A 16,885-nucleotide genomic window follows, 5' to 3' on the forward strand; every position below is an offset into this window, starting at 1 on the left:
CATTATTTTGCTGCAGAAGGAAACCGCTTTAAATAAAAAATAATTTACAACGATACCCCATTTACTGAAATTAGACCACTTATATCAGAACTTCATACAATTTTTATTTAATAGGAGGTTCATAAGACGTTTCCTTCATTGTTTTCGCGACCTTTTCTCTGAAAAGGACAGAAAAGAAGACGCAATTCTATCTATGGAATTGATATTCAATATTTGTTGAAAATGGTTCATGACTTAATAAGAGATAATTTGACACAAAAGCACATTTGGGGGAAAAGAAACTGAATCATCCACCACAGCTATTAAATAAATGTAGAGTAAATTTTTGTGATTGTAAGCATTGAGTTACCTAACTAGTTGTTCGCTGTCATACAGCACTGCTATTTTACAATTTATTATTTTAGATAAATTAAGGAAGAAATAAATAATTGCTATTAGGTCGAGTACAAATTTATGAGCGTTTTTTTGCAGGATGTATTTAGTGAGCTATATCTCAAGATTAATACATTGAATCAAAAACAGCTTAAATTATGTTTAAAGCTTAAGCGTAAAAGTGCATTTACAGTTTTGTATTTGGTGAAGGCAGTTTTGTGTTAAATCATTCCAAAAATGGAAGTAAAAAAAGAGATAATTCGATGAATTCTTCTGTATCACCTGAAACGAAGGTGAAAAAAGCGAAGCACGGGGCATTTTTTTTTTTTTTTTTTTTTTTTGCTGTTTATGTATACAATAAAGTATCGAATGTAACTGCAAATGAAATGTCTATGAAAAAATAAAAATCCTTGAGTTATGCCGACCTGGGAGCATTTATTATATCCTTTTGAACCTTTTTAAATAGGATAATCCTAACTATGTCCATTCGATGATCAAAATAAAGCAAAAAACGCTGAGCAATTTTTACTTCGCCTATTATTAGACACTTATGCTCCGTCTCCAAATGGACAAGTAAACAAGTGTTTCTAAATCCTTCATCGTGTACATATATATATTAGCCACTTTAGTTTTTTTTCTCAAGTAATAAGTATAAGTAATATTATAATACCGTATTGAATAAAATACTACGTACGATTAAGTAGAAAAATAATATGCCATAAATAATCCGGGATTACATAAGAGATAAATAACAATTGATATGATTGACAATTTTGGCTATCTACTAAAGGATTTCTGGTCTTTTGGGAGGAAAGTTTGTGTGATAGAATAAAGGTAACAACGTGAAGCCTTGTTCACTAATGAACAAGATTTGACAAATACAAATTCAACATATAAAATAAGAGTAGATTATAATTACTAATTAAGAGTAGATTCTAAATTTCCATATGAGTCAGAGATATACTCTTCAAAGTGAGTGTCCCCTTGATTGAAGAATAAATGGGGGGGGGTGCGGGTATGTTGTTTGTTTCTTATTAATTCAAATGACGAAGGGGGAAATAAGACGTAGGATGTTACTTCTATTGAAAGGAATTGTATTCTTATGAAAGAAAAAGAAATTCTATACAAAAATAATTTTCATTAAAAATAAAAAACACTTAGAAGTTGACCCATCATTTCACCTATTATATACATATATAGAAGAAAAGAGATGAGAAGCATACTTTTGAGGATGTATTCTTTCTTATAAATATCATAAAACAACAACGGGGCAATTATCTCTCTTTTATGTTTTCCCTTTTTTTTAAAGTTATTTTTGACTACCTTTATTTGTTATTGTTAATAAAAGATACTTTTCCTCCTTTAAAAATGTAGAAAATTCGTTTGGCTATTATATTAAACGTCTCATAAAAAAGGATTTCTATACACTTTTGCCCTACAGATAATGAAACATAATAAATGGACTCTGTCACATTTTCCCTCAGAAGCTATTAACTTTTATTTTCAATTTAATTAGATTAATATCTTCATTACTGCTACAAATACCGTTTTATATACCTATCTACATTGCCTCTAGTCGATGTATCTTCTCAATAAGACTCTATAAGCATTTTATGGAGAACATTTTCACTTTTCAAATAAAATTAATTTGTGATAAATGTAATGATTTCTAAATAAAATCCCTAACATAGGATCAAACATTCAATTCTCTTGTACTTTTGAAAAAGGGGTTATTAGATATTATGTGTATACTTGGGAATCTAGGAATATAAAGCTGTGTATATTGGCTAAATAGCGGTCAGTATCAACTAAAAGTATATTTTGAAAAGAGCAACATATTAATGATTCCACCTTATTTTAAAACTTTTAATGTATCTGCGATCAAGACGATATTATCATTCATAATACAAATACACTTACAGTGGGTACTATGTCATAAATACAGTTGGCATTTTTGTAAGGAAAAACAAGGCGTGTCAGCAGTCTGTTGAAAGATTTTAGCGTGAGAAAATAAATTATTGCTCTAAAAAGGATAACTCTCTTTATATAAAATACCATTAGTCCAGGAGAAATATTATACTAATAGATATATTAATTTTATTATGCATTTTTGAAACAATTTACACCAATGATAGGGGAGAATACTTCCTGCAGAGGGGAAAAATTAACAACACGACCACCTATTAAAGAAGGAACAAAAAAGAAGAAAAACACACGCAACAACCATTTTTCCTTTTCTAATTTCTAAACTTGGGGTTTTCCTTACAAATATATCAACTTTAGACATAAATAATATTACTCTGCCTATGATGTGAGACCCTGTTCTGAAGAAAAATTTCCTTTCTTTTTTTTTTAAATATACAATTGTACTTATTTTGGTACCTTAACCAGTAGTACATAGCTATTAGTATCATTAAACTCTATTACTCTTTAGTTTTTCTAAACTTTTTTATGAATATGATCAAACTATTATCTTATAGTTAATATTGGTCATTCTATGTTAAGATTTAGTCTTCCTATTCATGGGATCTTGAACTCAATAGCACATAACTATGTGGTAAATTTGAAATGAAAGGCAATGTACTAATTGGTAATATTAAGAACTTCAGGTTGTTTTAAGATAAATGAGAGAAAAGTTACCCTATTTATAAATCTAACTTTATATTGATACCTTGAATTAGACTAATTCTAGTTTATTTTTTGTTTAGTAATAAATGTCAATGTACTCAAAATATCTATATATGTTTTACTTGTGTAGTTTTTTTAGTCCTGCTTGTATTAAATTTGCAAGATATACATAATACCAAATGCATTGTATAACCAAGTAAGTAAAAATATTGCTTTGCTACAAGAATGGGTTTTTGCAAAAAATTTATCGTTTTTAAAATAATGCTTACACATGTTACTGAACTAATAAATTTTGTAGCAACATTGTGACATGATTTATTCCCGAAAACACTTTGAAAAAAAAAAAAGATTTTAAAATTGTTTTTCTTAGAATTGAGAGATTTGAAATAAAATATTTTTGAACTTATTAGATTATAGTAATTATTTTTATAACAAAAGCCTCAAATCTACTATGTCTTTAAGAATAAGGTAAAAAGTGTAACTAAAAATCTTAGCTTACTAACTTTGTTATAAAAACATTGAGCTTTGATTAATTTACGATAACATTATTGTTTGTTGTTTAAAATGATATAATTTAGGAAAGAGTGTTCTCTATGACAATGTTTACGCCTAATTTGAACGCATCTTTAAAATTTAGGGCGGAAGCTGACGGGACGTCAAAATATTGAGACTCCTAGTTCATTAGACAAAAGCAAGAGCTGGATGTAATATCATAGTATGTTATCACTTTTCTATTAACGACGTATTACCATCTCAATATTTTCATTCCGTCACGTAGTTGACAAATTTTGATACAAATACTTAATGATAAACTGATTAGAACCTTTTCATTAATACACCTGAATTAATGGATGATTTGATTGATTTAATTTGATTCAATGCTATTCTTACATACATACAGGCATTGTTTGTAGTAACGAAATCAAAATACATGTTAAAACCGCCGGGAATTCATTTGTGCACAACTTTCTTTATTGCATGAGTTATTATTACATAAATTTCCATCATAAGTTATAAACTCCAAAGCTTCACTTCCCCTGTTTCTGCAATTCTTATCCCACTTAGCTCCATCTTTAATTTCCAAAAGTAATAAAAAGTCTTGACGGATACTTTAATGCCTTTTATTTTATTTTCATTATCTCTTTGCATGGAATGAATTAGTATTATTTGACACGAGGAGTCTACATTTCTTCGTGCTCGTTATTAAACAGAATGATGAAAGAGGCTTGAATCATGACTTTTATTAATAAAATTATAATGTATAAATAAGTTGTAAGAGTGTGATTGGCCTTAACCTTCCATAAGTTCACTTTACATCATGACAAAATTACTTGCATAAGGTGTTTAGCTACATCAACATTAAAATGGTAACTTTATTTGCCGTTGGTAGGTCTTATATATGAATGATACAACAGGGTTGATCTTAGCTAGTGGTGCACTAATTTAAATTTTAATAAATTGGAAATTTATTCGTCGATTGTCTACAAACTAGGTCTAAGATAGGTTTGGTGACTTAAGATTCCTAATGTAAAGTTTTGACTCAATTAAAAACAAAACAAACAAGAACGACTAAAATGGAGCAAAAAAGGAGTAAAAATTTGAAGATTCTCTCACGCAGCATGCCCCCCCCCCTCCATGGCTATATATAAAGAGCTCGGCTACATCCGTACTCATCGCTACCATGGGTATCTTGGGTGTTGCGGGTATAAAAGGGAAGTCTATCTTCCTATTTTTTTGTAGAAGAAGGTATAGAGGTATGTGTTCTTTAAACACATATATATATCTACAAGAAATAAGAGAAGAGAAGAAGGGAAGAAAACAGTAACCCATTACCTCCCCCCCACGCACCAATTCCATGCCCGTGCTTAAGCAGGTTCCGCTCCATGAACAGAAGCTTATTTTGATCCGCTCCATCCATAACTAGGTGCGGACAAACCATATGCTCTTGTATATAAATTTTTTATCTCCATTGACGTGCCGTGCTCTCAGCACACGCACCGGAAAGGTTACATGATCCTGATCCCATCCTTGTCACCAATGTTGCGTCTTGACGAAGGTGAGGAGAAGGAAACTTTTTATAAGGTGGAGAGATCCAGGACGACCGAGAGAAGTGAGGAGAAGGAAAGGCGTGGAGGAATAAAACAACGGTTATTTAGGAGAATATCTTTATTCTTATTAATGCAAAAACCTACTTTAATCAATACATAAAATACATGACTATTTATACTAAGTAAAACACTGTTCTTTAAACATATATATATATATATACAAGACAAGAAAAATACAAGAAAATAGGATACGAGAAGAAGGGGAAAAAACACTAATACACTACACTACTCTATTTAGGTGCGTTTGGGCGAGAGGGTTTGTACTGCCCCTCACAGGAGTGTCTAGTTTCAAGAGGCTTCCATCAAAAAGGAGTGGACCAAGCACACATCTTACTAAATTGTCAAGGTATGTAAGGGATTTAGGCAATTATTAGAGCTGAGGTCTCACATTGTATAAATAAAAGTTGTGCCGAGCGATATGTTCAGATGATTTTGTATAATACATGTCCTCACAAAATCTCTTGTTTAAATTTTACTCTTGAAGAATTGAAAAAATAGAAGGTGTACCACTAAATAAGACCAACCTTGCAGAAGCAGTAATGTTAATCGGGTGTATTTTGGGCATGTTAAAAAAGCTTGCCTACCCCTGTTGGTTATGATAGAGTATTGCTTTTTCATATTCAACAGTAGAATAATTAAGAACTCAATTCAGAATTTGATAATAACTTAGAAAATAATGAAGTACCATTTCAAAATAATTGCATACAGAAATCTTCTGATAAATGGAAGAATTTACATTTTTGGGGTGGGTACATACCCCAAATAAATAACGGGATATAATTATTTTTTTAAATATTGCATTTTTACTGGGTTTATTTTTCGTAGCATCCATTGATCATTTCCGAATGATTGATTAAGTCATTGGATGAAAAATTGGGTTATTTTGTTTCTAATGGATTTAACTTACTCCTTATACCTATTATTTTTTATGATCAATATATCTTTGTCGATAAATAGGTACATAATATACGTATTGGAACATATATAAGCACTCATCATTATGAACATATGAATCATGGAGCTAAATACGAACTTTGGAAAAAAAGAAAGTTATATAGTCGCTTTATTTTATCATAAAAAGAAAAAAATATGTCCGTTTGAATATCTGATTCAATTGACTTTATCATAAATATAAATTGAATAAGGAATTCGTGTAGTGCTTGTATAAAAGTCATATAATAATATAAACCACCCATACGGATTGTGCAAAATGTCTAATTCATGCTTGTAGCGTAGTATGTAATTTATACGTATACTATATAAGTAATAACTGCATTTTCAAATTGTACAAGCTATAATTTATACGTCTTATTACCCTTAGTCATTTACATAAACAGCTCCTATTTGAAGTTTTCATTTGATTTCTTCTCTATTAAAATTACATATTTATAATTTATTTACGAGTTGCATAACTGTGGGCTTTTAAACTGTATACTGTCCCACAGACTGAGTCAATTTTACCTTAAATGGGATCTAGGACAACGATAAATGTGCAAATCCCATTTCTTTCTAACATGAATTTGATTTGATTTTTTTTGAAAATAAATTTCTAATTTTTGTTGAGGAGACAATAACTTTTGTATATATATATATATATATTTTTAATTAGGTTATATTCATATTAATAGGCCCTGGCCACATAATATGTATTAATAAAAAATAAAAAATGACACCATTGATATATCGACCATCCAAAGAATATTCCACCATTGCTTCGGGAAATAAAATTCGCTGAATATTTAAGTTAACGTTGAACCCAAGTTCATTTACTTCGTCAAAATAAGGATTTTCACTAAAGGAGGGTTTTAAATAGAGGTTTCTGTTTTAAAGTGTACTCAAAAGCCGATTTTCCATTTTGGGTCAAAAGTTAATCCTTCATTTCTTTGATAAAAGTATATTGGTGGCTTTTATGTGTTAATGTATGAGTATTTTTTTTTTTTTTTTTTTTTTTGATAGACTTTGATAATAAACATGGAAACCATACTTTTACATTCTTTTTAACTTCTTTTACATCCTCTGATTTATTTATAAATTTTTGTAAGCTGAAGAAAACATTAAGAGAATTAAAATAACGGGAGAATCCGAATAAAATAGAGTAGACATTTTGTAGAATAATTAATAAAAGTTCCTTGTCTGTAACTTGGATAAGAAACTAATAATAATCTTTTTGAATATTGAATATTAAAGTTTGAAAGTACGGATTCATCAATATGATCCAGGTTTAGTAATGTTAGTAAAAGAGTGATTTGTATGGAAGACAAAGATGGAAGAGGTTTTTTGTAGTTGCTACATTTTTTTATATTTTCTGAAGCTGTTCTAATTATTCTTTTATTCTTGAGGAGAGAACATATAATTATAAAGTATAAGTGCAAATTTATTGTTATAAGTGTTTGTGCTGGACTCAGAGTAGAATTGGGAATCGACATTGGAGTAATTACTGCTTAGGGGTTTCTGACGTCCGGAAAAATGTACTGTACTTTTTTACCCCCCTCCATTATAGGACGTCTTTCATTTTTAGATTCCCACTCTCCCTCTGTATGTAGTTGTAAATAAAATATATTGATCCTTTTCACTATTTTTTGGTTTAGGAATTTTTTTTAAAGAATTTCTAAAATTAAAATTTCTGCTCCGCCACATATTTTGGCCGAATGACTTTTTTTTATAGAAAATAAATCCTTACTCTTAATACTTTTAACCCCTACTTTTCCATATAAAAAAATCTAGTATAAAACAAAAATTGTTTCGTTTGGATGGTACTAAAGCCCGGCCCTCCCTGCGAACCACATTTAGTAATAATTGAGCTAATTAGGAGATTAATTCGTCCTTAACTCTAAGGGTGGGGTTAATAGCTGATATAATTGTCGGGCAATTATCATTAGGGTGCAAGGGTTAGTATGCCTTTAAGTCTTTTAATAGTAATAGTCGGGTTATTTCTTATGTTAATGCTAGGTCTTTATATGTTTATGAGACTTTACATTAAATAGGCGGCTTAAAGCCTAATCAAGGGTTAAATAATTTTTGCTACAATTATAATTTCTACTTAGGTATAGGCTTAAAGCCAGCAAAATTAACCGTCCCTTACAAATCCTTGTAGAGGAGGGTCCTGAGGCTCAATCTAAGGGTTGTGATAAGAATTATCGAGTAGATTATCTGGGAATTAGTTTATGTGATAAGGTAAGGTAAGGAGTAATAATGGGTTTAAAAGTTATTTAGTACTCTGGGAAGTATTTGTACTTAAGGTTAGTGAATTTAAGCTTCTGCTAAACTGGTAGAGGTTACATTTTGATGGGTCAATGTGGGCAGTTAATCCGTGGGGTTATTTATAATTATAAATACAATTATAATAATCAGGATTAATATATTTTTGAGGTATCTGAGATAATAATTTATGTTTAGGTATGAATTATCTGCATAATACTTTTTTAATAAACCTTTCAAATATAAAACCTCACTTGTGAGATAATCTGAGTAGGGTAATAATAGGCCAATATAAAACTAAACAGTAGTACAAATCTACCCTGGCCTAAAATAGTCCCCTTCTACCGATTTTGCCCCGATTCAAGTCAGACGGAAAAAAAGGATAATAAAAGATCAAAGATCAGTTTGAATTAAACTGGACATAATTAATATATGACTCTCCATTGCTAGATATGGAGTGGGGTTTTATTTCCTTCATCTCATCGCAGCCTACCTAATTTCCTTCTTTTTTCTTATTGCATCATTTAAAATATGGGAGCAACTATAAAAATTTCAAAGAATTTTACTGATACGATGCAGATATTGGCCATTTATCTCTATATATCGGTTTTCCAATTTCGATCCGATATCTCAACCCACGTCTTGTTACAACCTGTACAAAACCCCTTTTTGTACACAAAGTATATATTTCTCTCGTTTTTCATCCAAACTAATAATTAGGTAGATATATACTCAATAAATCTATTGTGTTATGAACCTTTTATAAATATATACATAATATGTATTTGTTTATGTATCAAAATTCGTTATGAAATGGGAGTTTAATTGAATTTGTATACACGCTATTAAACACTTTTTGGCCATATTCCAATAACACTACTACAAAATTAGTGTTGAATTAATTAAAACATTACGTGATTTATGGAGTCATTGTTAATATATCAAGGTTTTTTATTAATGAACCAATGGTAGAAGTAATTGTGATTTGCCTATGGATTGGAAGTGAAATTATCTTATTTCTAGTACGTAACATATAGATGTATTTTGATTGGAAATCGTCCTTTTATTTTATATGACTTTTTTTCTATCTAATCTGACTGTTATCTCTGTATCCTAGGATTTTTCCAGGAAATCAGTACTATTATATTAGAAAGAAAAAAAAGAGGAAGCATCCCTAAAATTCCCCCCTGAATTCTCCCAAGTGAATGCCCCCTGGTTAATTCCCACCTATATTAATATACAAATTTCAAATAAAAAAACAAAAAGATAAAGTGAGTCAATTTAATCCTTTAAAATAGTCATAATACGTTGGATACAATCACAATATCGTCTTCTTTGAACAGGCGAAGGATGACCTGCAAGCTGTTAAATTATCTCTATGCGATTAATATACAGAGTGTTCACGATAAATCGGAACTATCTTAAAATTCAACCTGCTTTATAAAAATAGAATTTGGAGTGTATTTGTTAATATGAAAAAGTTAGACATGATATTAAACAATAAATTTATTCAACATGTCCTCCCTCAGCAGCCACCATCTTTTCCATCCTGCCCCTAAAGGATTTGCATGCCCTGATGGGATGGTGAACTCCTCCATGACTTCGCAGTACCTTATCGCGTTAACCCTTTCCTTGGGATTGAAGAAGAAAGGAGGCATCACCTCACCGGTGCTATAGATGACACCCAGGGTCATCAAGGAGGCCGGGAACTTTGTGGTGAAGACCGCAGGGACCTCTTCTCTCTCCTTGGCAAGCCACCTGTCATTCTGGACGTTGTAGCTTCTGTCGATAGTCGATTTCTTCTCGTCGGAGAAGAAGATGATTCTTCCTCCATGGCTCTTCAGGTCATTGAGGAGACGCTTACCGTTGGTGATCCTGGTGGCCTTCATGGATGCCGTGAGGATGTGTTGTTTGGCCATTCGGTATGACCTGTACCAGAGGTCCTCATTCACAGCCTTGGAGACCAGTTGCTTGCTCACTCCATGGTTATTGGCCAACCTGGACAAGGAAGTCCCCGACGAAGCCTTGATGGACTTCCGGAGGCCTTCAAGGAAGCGGGGAGTGCGGATTCGGTCACTTCTCATGTTGTGGGCCTTGCGGCAGACCTTCCCCTCAACGTCCCAGGCATTGAAGACCCGGTACACCGTGGTCTTGGGGTAGTTAGGAAGCTTGTAGATAGAAGAGGGGTTGTGTCCCGCGGAGCCAATTCGAGGATGGCGTCTCTCCTTGCTTGTTCCATGATGACTATTGTTTGTTGTCAAAACAATTGTGGTGGAAGTTATAGTGTATTGTTCACGCAACCTTTTATATTAGTATGATTTAACTCCGAATATCCACATTATGGATCTGGATGAAGTTTAAAGTAGTTCCAATTTATCGTGGACATCCTGTACGTTATTAATATACTTATAATTAGAAGGATGACACGGGCAGTTTTCGTAGCAAGTAGCTTCATGCCACTCACTTCTCTGGTAATTTCTCGAACTTTTAAAGGATCAAAAAAACCTTGATGCGTATAGAGAACAGCAACATGCAGGTCATTCTCCATCTGTTCAAAGAAGAAAACAGTGTGATTGTAGCCAATATATTGTGACTAGTTTAAATGATTATAAGAATCGTTAAAACTTTGATTATTTATGAGCTATTGCTCAGAATATTGGATTTTGAATATTTATATCTATTAAAATTGATGTATGATTATTTTTTAAATATTATGTCATGTTTACATTTGCTGTTAATTTAGAAAATATATAGAGAATACAAAGTTAATAGAAAATAGATGTGCAAAAAAAAACGACTTACTTTTTTTCCGTCTTTTTATTTGAAATTGGTTTATTAATATAAGTGGAAATTCACCGGGGGGAGAATTTACCGGAGGGAAATGATCCAGAGGAGAATTTTCCAGGAATCATATTATACAATTTGAATCTAAAACATACTTTTTTCCCATAAAATGACAAACGGTCAACAAATGGCATTTTGAACATATGTTATGTTTTTGTTGTAATTTCACAATTCTTCTATCCCATTTGTAGCTGGCGTGTTTGAACCTTCGGTTAACAGTTTCTAGTATTATATAGTTCAACTACCTGATATTGTGCTTATCAAAAACGGATGGTAAGACTGAGGATTTCTTGGGAAGTTATCGTTTATATTATCATAACAAAGAGTATTTCTTTGTCGACGCCTAATAACTCAGAACAATATTGGGTTTTACCGTTAATATTTATATAATTTTAAATGTTATTTTTTTTCTAAAAATAAATTTCATTTATAATAAATGGGGAATTTCCCCCATTGTTAAAAACAAATGAATTTTTGTAAAGATACGTTGCTTGAACTCAATTTAAACCGCTTTAAATTATTTGCTAAATTCTAGATTTGGATTTATATAAAAAACATTATATATACAATTATTTATATCTTTTTATTGGATCGTGCGATCATGCCATACGCTCTATGAATTCATGCAAGTAAAACTTTTCAAAAGGTACCGAGAAGTGGATTTCTATGCATTTTATAGAACAAAGAACAATGGCGTCATCTTAAATGTAGACCGGTCATTATCAGTCTTTGATAGAGTAAAAAAATCAGATTTTCTTTCTTCTCAAAAAAAGAATTTGAAACTTAATGCAAACAAATATTATCATTTGTAAAAAAAAAAGTTTTTACAAGAAGGAAATTTTCAAACACATTGTTATTTCTTGAAAATAAAAACGGAAATTAAATCTCGTGGAACATTGAATATCCCTACTTTGAATAATTCAAAAGGTAAAAAGAAAGAGCAAAACTAGTAAATGTTCTTTAAATAGGTATATCCAAATTTGTAAAAAAAAAATATGAATCAACTTTTAAGATAATGGGACAAGGTTTTTAACCCCTTAAATGTATACAAATGTATTCTATAGGATATTATGAACCCTATAATGACATACGTATCATGTTTGACCATGATCTTTAGAATTCTCGATTTGAGTAATTTGACAATGTTTTTAATCAAAAACTTTATATATACAAATATATGCATGTATTATTAAACAGGCAAAATACTAATTACTTACTTATAACCTTCCGGTGTTGCAAACTTATTTCGTTATCAAAACTTAAAATACGTTCTTTTTTTTTTTTAAATTACAAGTGATATTTTGGAAGTTTTAATATAGAAAAAGTCATAGTCAATCAATTCATTTGAATTCGGAAAAAATATCAATTTTTAGCCAACAATTCAAAAAACTTATATTTGGACAGATTAAAAAGAACACACATACTATTTTTTGTATAAGAAAAGAACAAGGATTCAAATTTCAAAATAACAGAATCACTCATCCGAGGGCTAAACACTCAGACTAGAAATATTGAGAAGTATCGTCTGTTAATAGCTGATAACAGATAGCTACCTTTCATCATTTGGGGGCAAAAATTATCAAAACCGTGGTACATTTACTTACATAAACTATTTATTACACTCGTATAATATGTACAAATGTGTAGGTTCGAAAAACTCCATACCACTTTGACTTATTAAGAAATCCCTTCTAGTTTTTAAACGTAGTTAATTAATGAGTAAGCTAAAAACCTTTTACATAGTTTCAATTTCTCTTTGTTGAGACAACAAGACTTCATTTCGACTTAAAAGGTCTTAATAATGTCTTTATTTTCTGTTCATGTCTGTTCATAGATGGGTACAAACATGTTCAATAAAAGCCGTAGCTTTTACATATAATAAATGAGTGAGTTTTTAAAGAGATTATTCACTTACATGGGCTTTGTTTTAGATAGTTACATCTGTATGTAGATACACTCTACAAACGTACACACTGCAGTTAACAGAGTAAATAAAAGGATTGAAAATGAAGCAAAAAAAAATTATCACGATAGCCATAAAAAAAGGTTTCTTGGCTCTTGAAGAGTAGTTGTTGGGTAAACGTATTATTTACTGACTGAGTGTAATTAAATATAAACGAAAATCGTGAAAAAAGTATTATAAAATTTAAATAGTATTAAGGAAAGTATGGAAAATGACAACGAGTACTACCCCCCCACCACTTAAAGGTACCTATCATTAGTCCAACATCTTCAAAAATTAATAAAACTCCTTCACTCATGCCTCAAATAATAATAAATCACAATCCTACATGGGTACATAGGTAGATACGAGCTTGATTTATGACATCCCAAGAGTTTATATAAAAAATGAAATAAAATTATATATTATAGTAATTTAACATGAAATATCATAAGAGTTTTTAGCTGTTATTTTTTAGGGTCTTTTTCTCTGAACATAACCTACACCTTCTACACATGGAACGAATCCATTATTTAACGTCTTAATACATGAATCTATTTGTGGCTATATTGTACATCAGCACAAATAGGATGTATATTATATGGGACAGCCCTTCATTAAACGAATCTTTTACCTCATATTTTGAGCGTATTTTTTCATTAAATAACATTGTTTTAATTCGTATTTGAAATCATTTTCATATATTATTATACTATAACTCTCATTTCCTTTCAGAATGTTATTCTCCTATGTACAATGCACATAAGACAAGGGCACAACCGAACACAAAATAAAGGACGAGATATACCCACCCCCACATCCTTAACTGGAGAAAATGGATACAAATATCAGTCATCCAAGCAATAGGAGCTTCCATAGTCTTAAAAACTCTCAAGAACTTATATGCTCTCATGGTGGTAATGGGACTTTTTGTCATGAGAAATTGGGTGATGCTCCCTCATTAGGTGGATATGGAGCTATACTAGATCGTCAAACATGGGTTATCCCCATGATGGCTCTAGCCGCAATAAATGTCATAGCTATACTTGGTTTCGAAATCTACGTCGTTACTAAAGCTTCGAGGCATACTCCGAGTCGAAGGCATTTGTTTTTAGGTCAAATGTTACTTCTAGGACTATTACTGGGATCATCTGTAGGATTTGCATACGCTGCAGAGCCAAATGATTTCGCTTGCTCAGTTATACGAATGGGAACAGGTAATTATTGTTAATGATGATTGAATTATTCCTGAGAGGTTGCGCGATATTTTATTTTTTAGTTCCGAATATTACAGACTAAATAAAAATTGTATTTTTTAGGAATATTTATTGTTATCTTGATGTATAACGCGTCTCTAAATTGGTAATCTCATTCCATTCCAGGTCTATCATATGGATTGATTTATTCTTCCCTCCTCGTGAAATTAGTATTTTTGATCTCACTCAATACCGGAGTCTACCTTCCTGCCTCATATCAGGCTCTTTTATTTCTTTTTTGTCTATTGGTTCAAATAGTAATAGGAGTCCAATGGATAGGTACATATTCTACAAATCTTTGTACATACTCAACACAGGGGCACATTCTGAGTCTTCTGTACGCAATTTTCCTTGCTCTATTCGTTACAGCATTGTCTATTAAATCACGACATTATAGAGACAATTATAGAGAAGCTAAATATATTGGCATACTCATGGCTATCTCATTACCTCTGTGGATCACCTGGGTGGTTGCATCCCTCCTTTTAAATGAATCATTTCAATCTGTGTGTGAAGGTGAGTAACTATAATTAAACAATATATTATGTCAAGGGGAGAAAATACATCAAGCGGAACATGTATATTTTGTATACCACAAAACCTCTTAGTTTGCTTTAAATAATGTATTAAGATTATTTTTCTGAATTCGTCATTTCTTACATTCAAATTCAACCAAAAGGACTTCCCTGTTAATGCTTGACAACGTGTACTAAAATGGTTATTTTAGCTGTATAAAACTTTATTTTCCTTTACTCCTTTATATTTGTTACTTATGATACCAATTTTCAGCATCAGTGAACAAATTGAATACTTTTTTACGATTATGCTTTATTCCTCTGAGTTTACAATCTAAAATAGTAGTTGGAGATTATAATATTAAGTTTTGCAGACCTAGAAGGAGTGACTATTACTAAATTATTGACAAATAGCACATTTTCTATATGAAATAAGACTTTTTTTAATATATATATTTATAGTTTGAGTAGTTAAAAATAAGAATGAAGAAAAACATTTGAAACCTCGATATCAATTAATTCCAGAATTTGTTAATAACTTTGAAACTAATGAAGTATCATCTCCAAAAATAAAAACTGATTAAGGGAAGTAGATGATAGATTAAGAATTTACAGAGAAGGTGGAATAATTAGTAAAACAAATCTAATTTAAAATAGAAGTTGGATAAAATAATATTAAATTTTGTAGACTATAGAGGATAATTTATAAGTTATTATAAAATAAGACATATTTTATACCGAATGAAGGCATTAATATTCCCCTTCGATCTTTTTATTTTATATAGAGTAAAAACCAGATAAAGGAAATTAGACTATATCCGGTTTTTTCTGCTATCCAAAAGTAATTTTGAAATTCCTTATTTTGTACAAATTGCAACATGTATAAGCAAATTGTAAATGTTGCAACCATAAAATGAGATGAATAATTTCAAATCAAGGATTTACAGTACTTTGGATCAGGATAATTGAATATTTCACGAATGATCGAAGTATTAATGATGTCATTTTTGACTATTTCAATACAAATGACTAAAATAGAAGTATTATGGGACAACCTCTAAATTTTAAATGCCTAGAGTTATGTTACACATAAATACATAATAACCATGTAATTTGAATAGATCAAAATGAAATGATAGTGTTAATTAATAGTAGGTTATTATAACAACCAATTTTGTAATTATATAAAGCCTTTTAAGACGAAGAAATTGAAACTTGTCTAATCTGCTTACTCAAGTTGCAACTTGTGCACATTACCAATAAAAAGGCAAAATCATCATGTCATTCCTATCAAGTTGGTATTTGAAATAACGTTGTCTATAAGGGTATTTTTATAATATCCGAATGTCTTATATCTGGATTTAACATGTCATCGTTGAGTTAGGTTCATAAATAATAGGAACAATTAAAAATAAATTAGAATCATTCTTTGAAACCTCCATAATTCATTTCAAAATGTGTGAAACACAAATGAAGTAAGATCCCCCAAAAAATGGAGTACAGAAAGGATACCTACCATTGGATAATAAAAGGATATTTCAGTCTTTGAAGTTGATTAACATCCCCAGAGAAGTAACAGAGGTGTGAATACCAAGTCATTCTAAGGCTTTTAAATAATTTAATGAGCTCATGTACATAATTTAAACCTAAAATTGAAGGAGCTTTTGGTAAGAGCAATCCATTACTAAGGCATTATTTTTAGCTAATTGTATCATTTTATTAATAATGATCTGTTGATTATAATTGAAGAATGTTTTAAATGTAATTATAATGGGGGAATACGTGTCAATATTATTTTTTTTTAGATATTATATAATTAGTTAATGACTTTTTATATGATTAATTAAGTTCTAAAAGTTGTATTGACAATTTAAACAACTTTATAACCATTTCTTAAGCTGTTTTGCCTGTAGGAAGATAAATGATAATTGCATTATAATTGTGTAAATTACATTTATTAAAAAAAAAAAGACTTAATTTATTGTAGTACAAATAATATAAGGAACATTTGATAATGTAATT

At 30.6% G+C, this 16,885-nt stretch overlaps 1 protein-coding gene across 2 annotated transcripts in view; it reads left to right on the forward strand.

Annotated features, from left to right (window-relative positions):
• Positions 1 to 16,885, forward strand: part of LOC121127920 (extracellular calcium-sensing receptor) — a 71,315-nt gene that overhangs the window by 21,093 nt on the left and 33,337 nt on the right. For both annotated transcript variants that reach the window (XM_040723500.1, XM_040723501.1), the window contains exons 2-3: positions 13,828 to 14,309; positions 14,475 to 14,864. In XM_040723500.1, coding sequence (XP_040579434.1) covers positions 13,928 to 14,309; positions 14,475 to 14,864 — 772 coding nt within the window. In that variant the 5' untranslated portion in view covers positions 13,828 to 13,927. The remainder of the gene's footprint in view (positions 1 to 13,827; positions 14,310 to 14,474; positions 14,865 to 16,885) is intronic.

The sequence above is a fragment of the Lepeophtheirus salmonis genome, chromosome 13 (genome assembly GCF_016086655.4).
Source record: "Lepeophtheirus salmonis chromosome 13, UVic_Lsal_1.4, whole genome shotgun sequence".
In the NCBI taxonomy this organism is placed as follows: domain Eukaryota; kingdom Metazoa; phylum Arthropoda; class Copepoda; order Siphonostomatoida; family Caligidae; genus Lepeophtheirus; species Lepeophtheirus salmonis.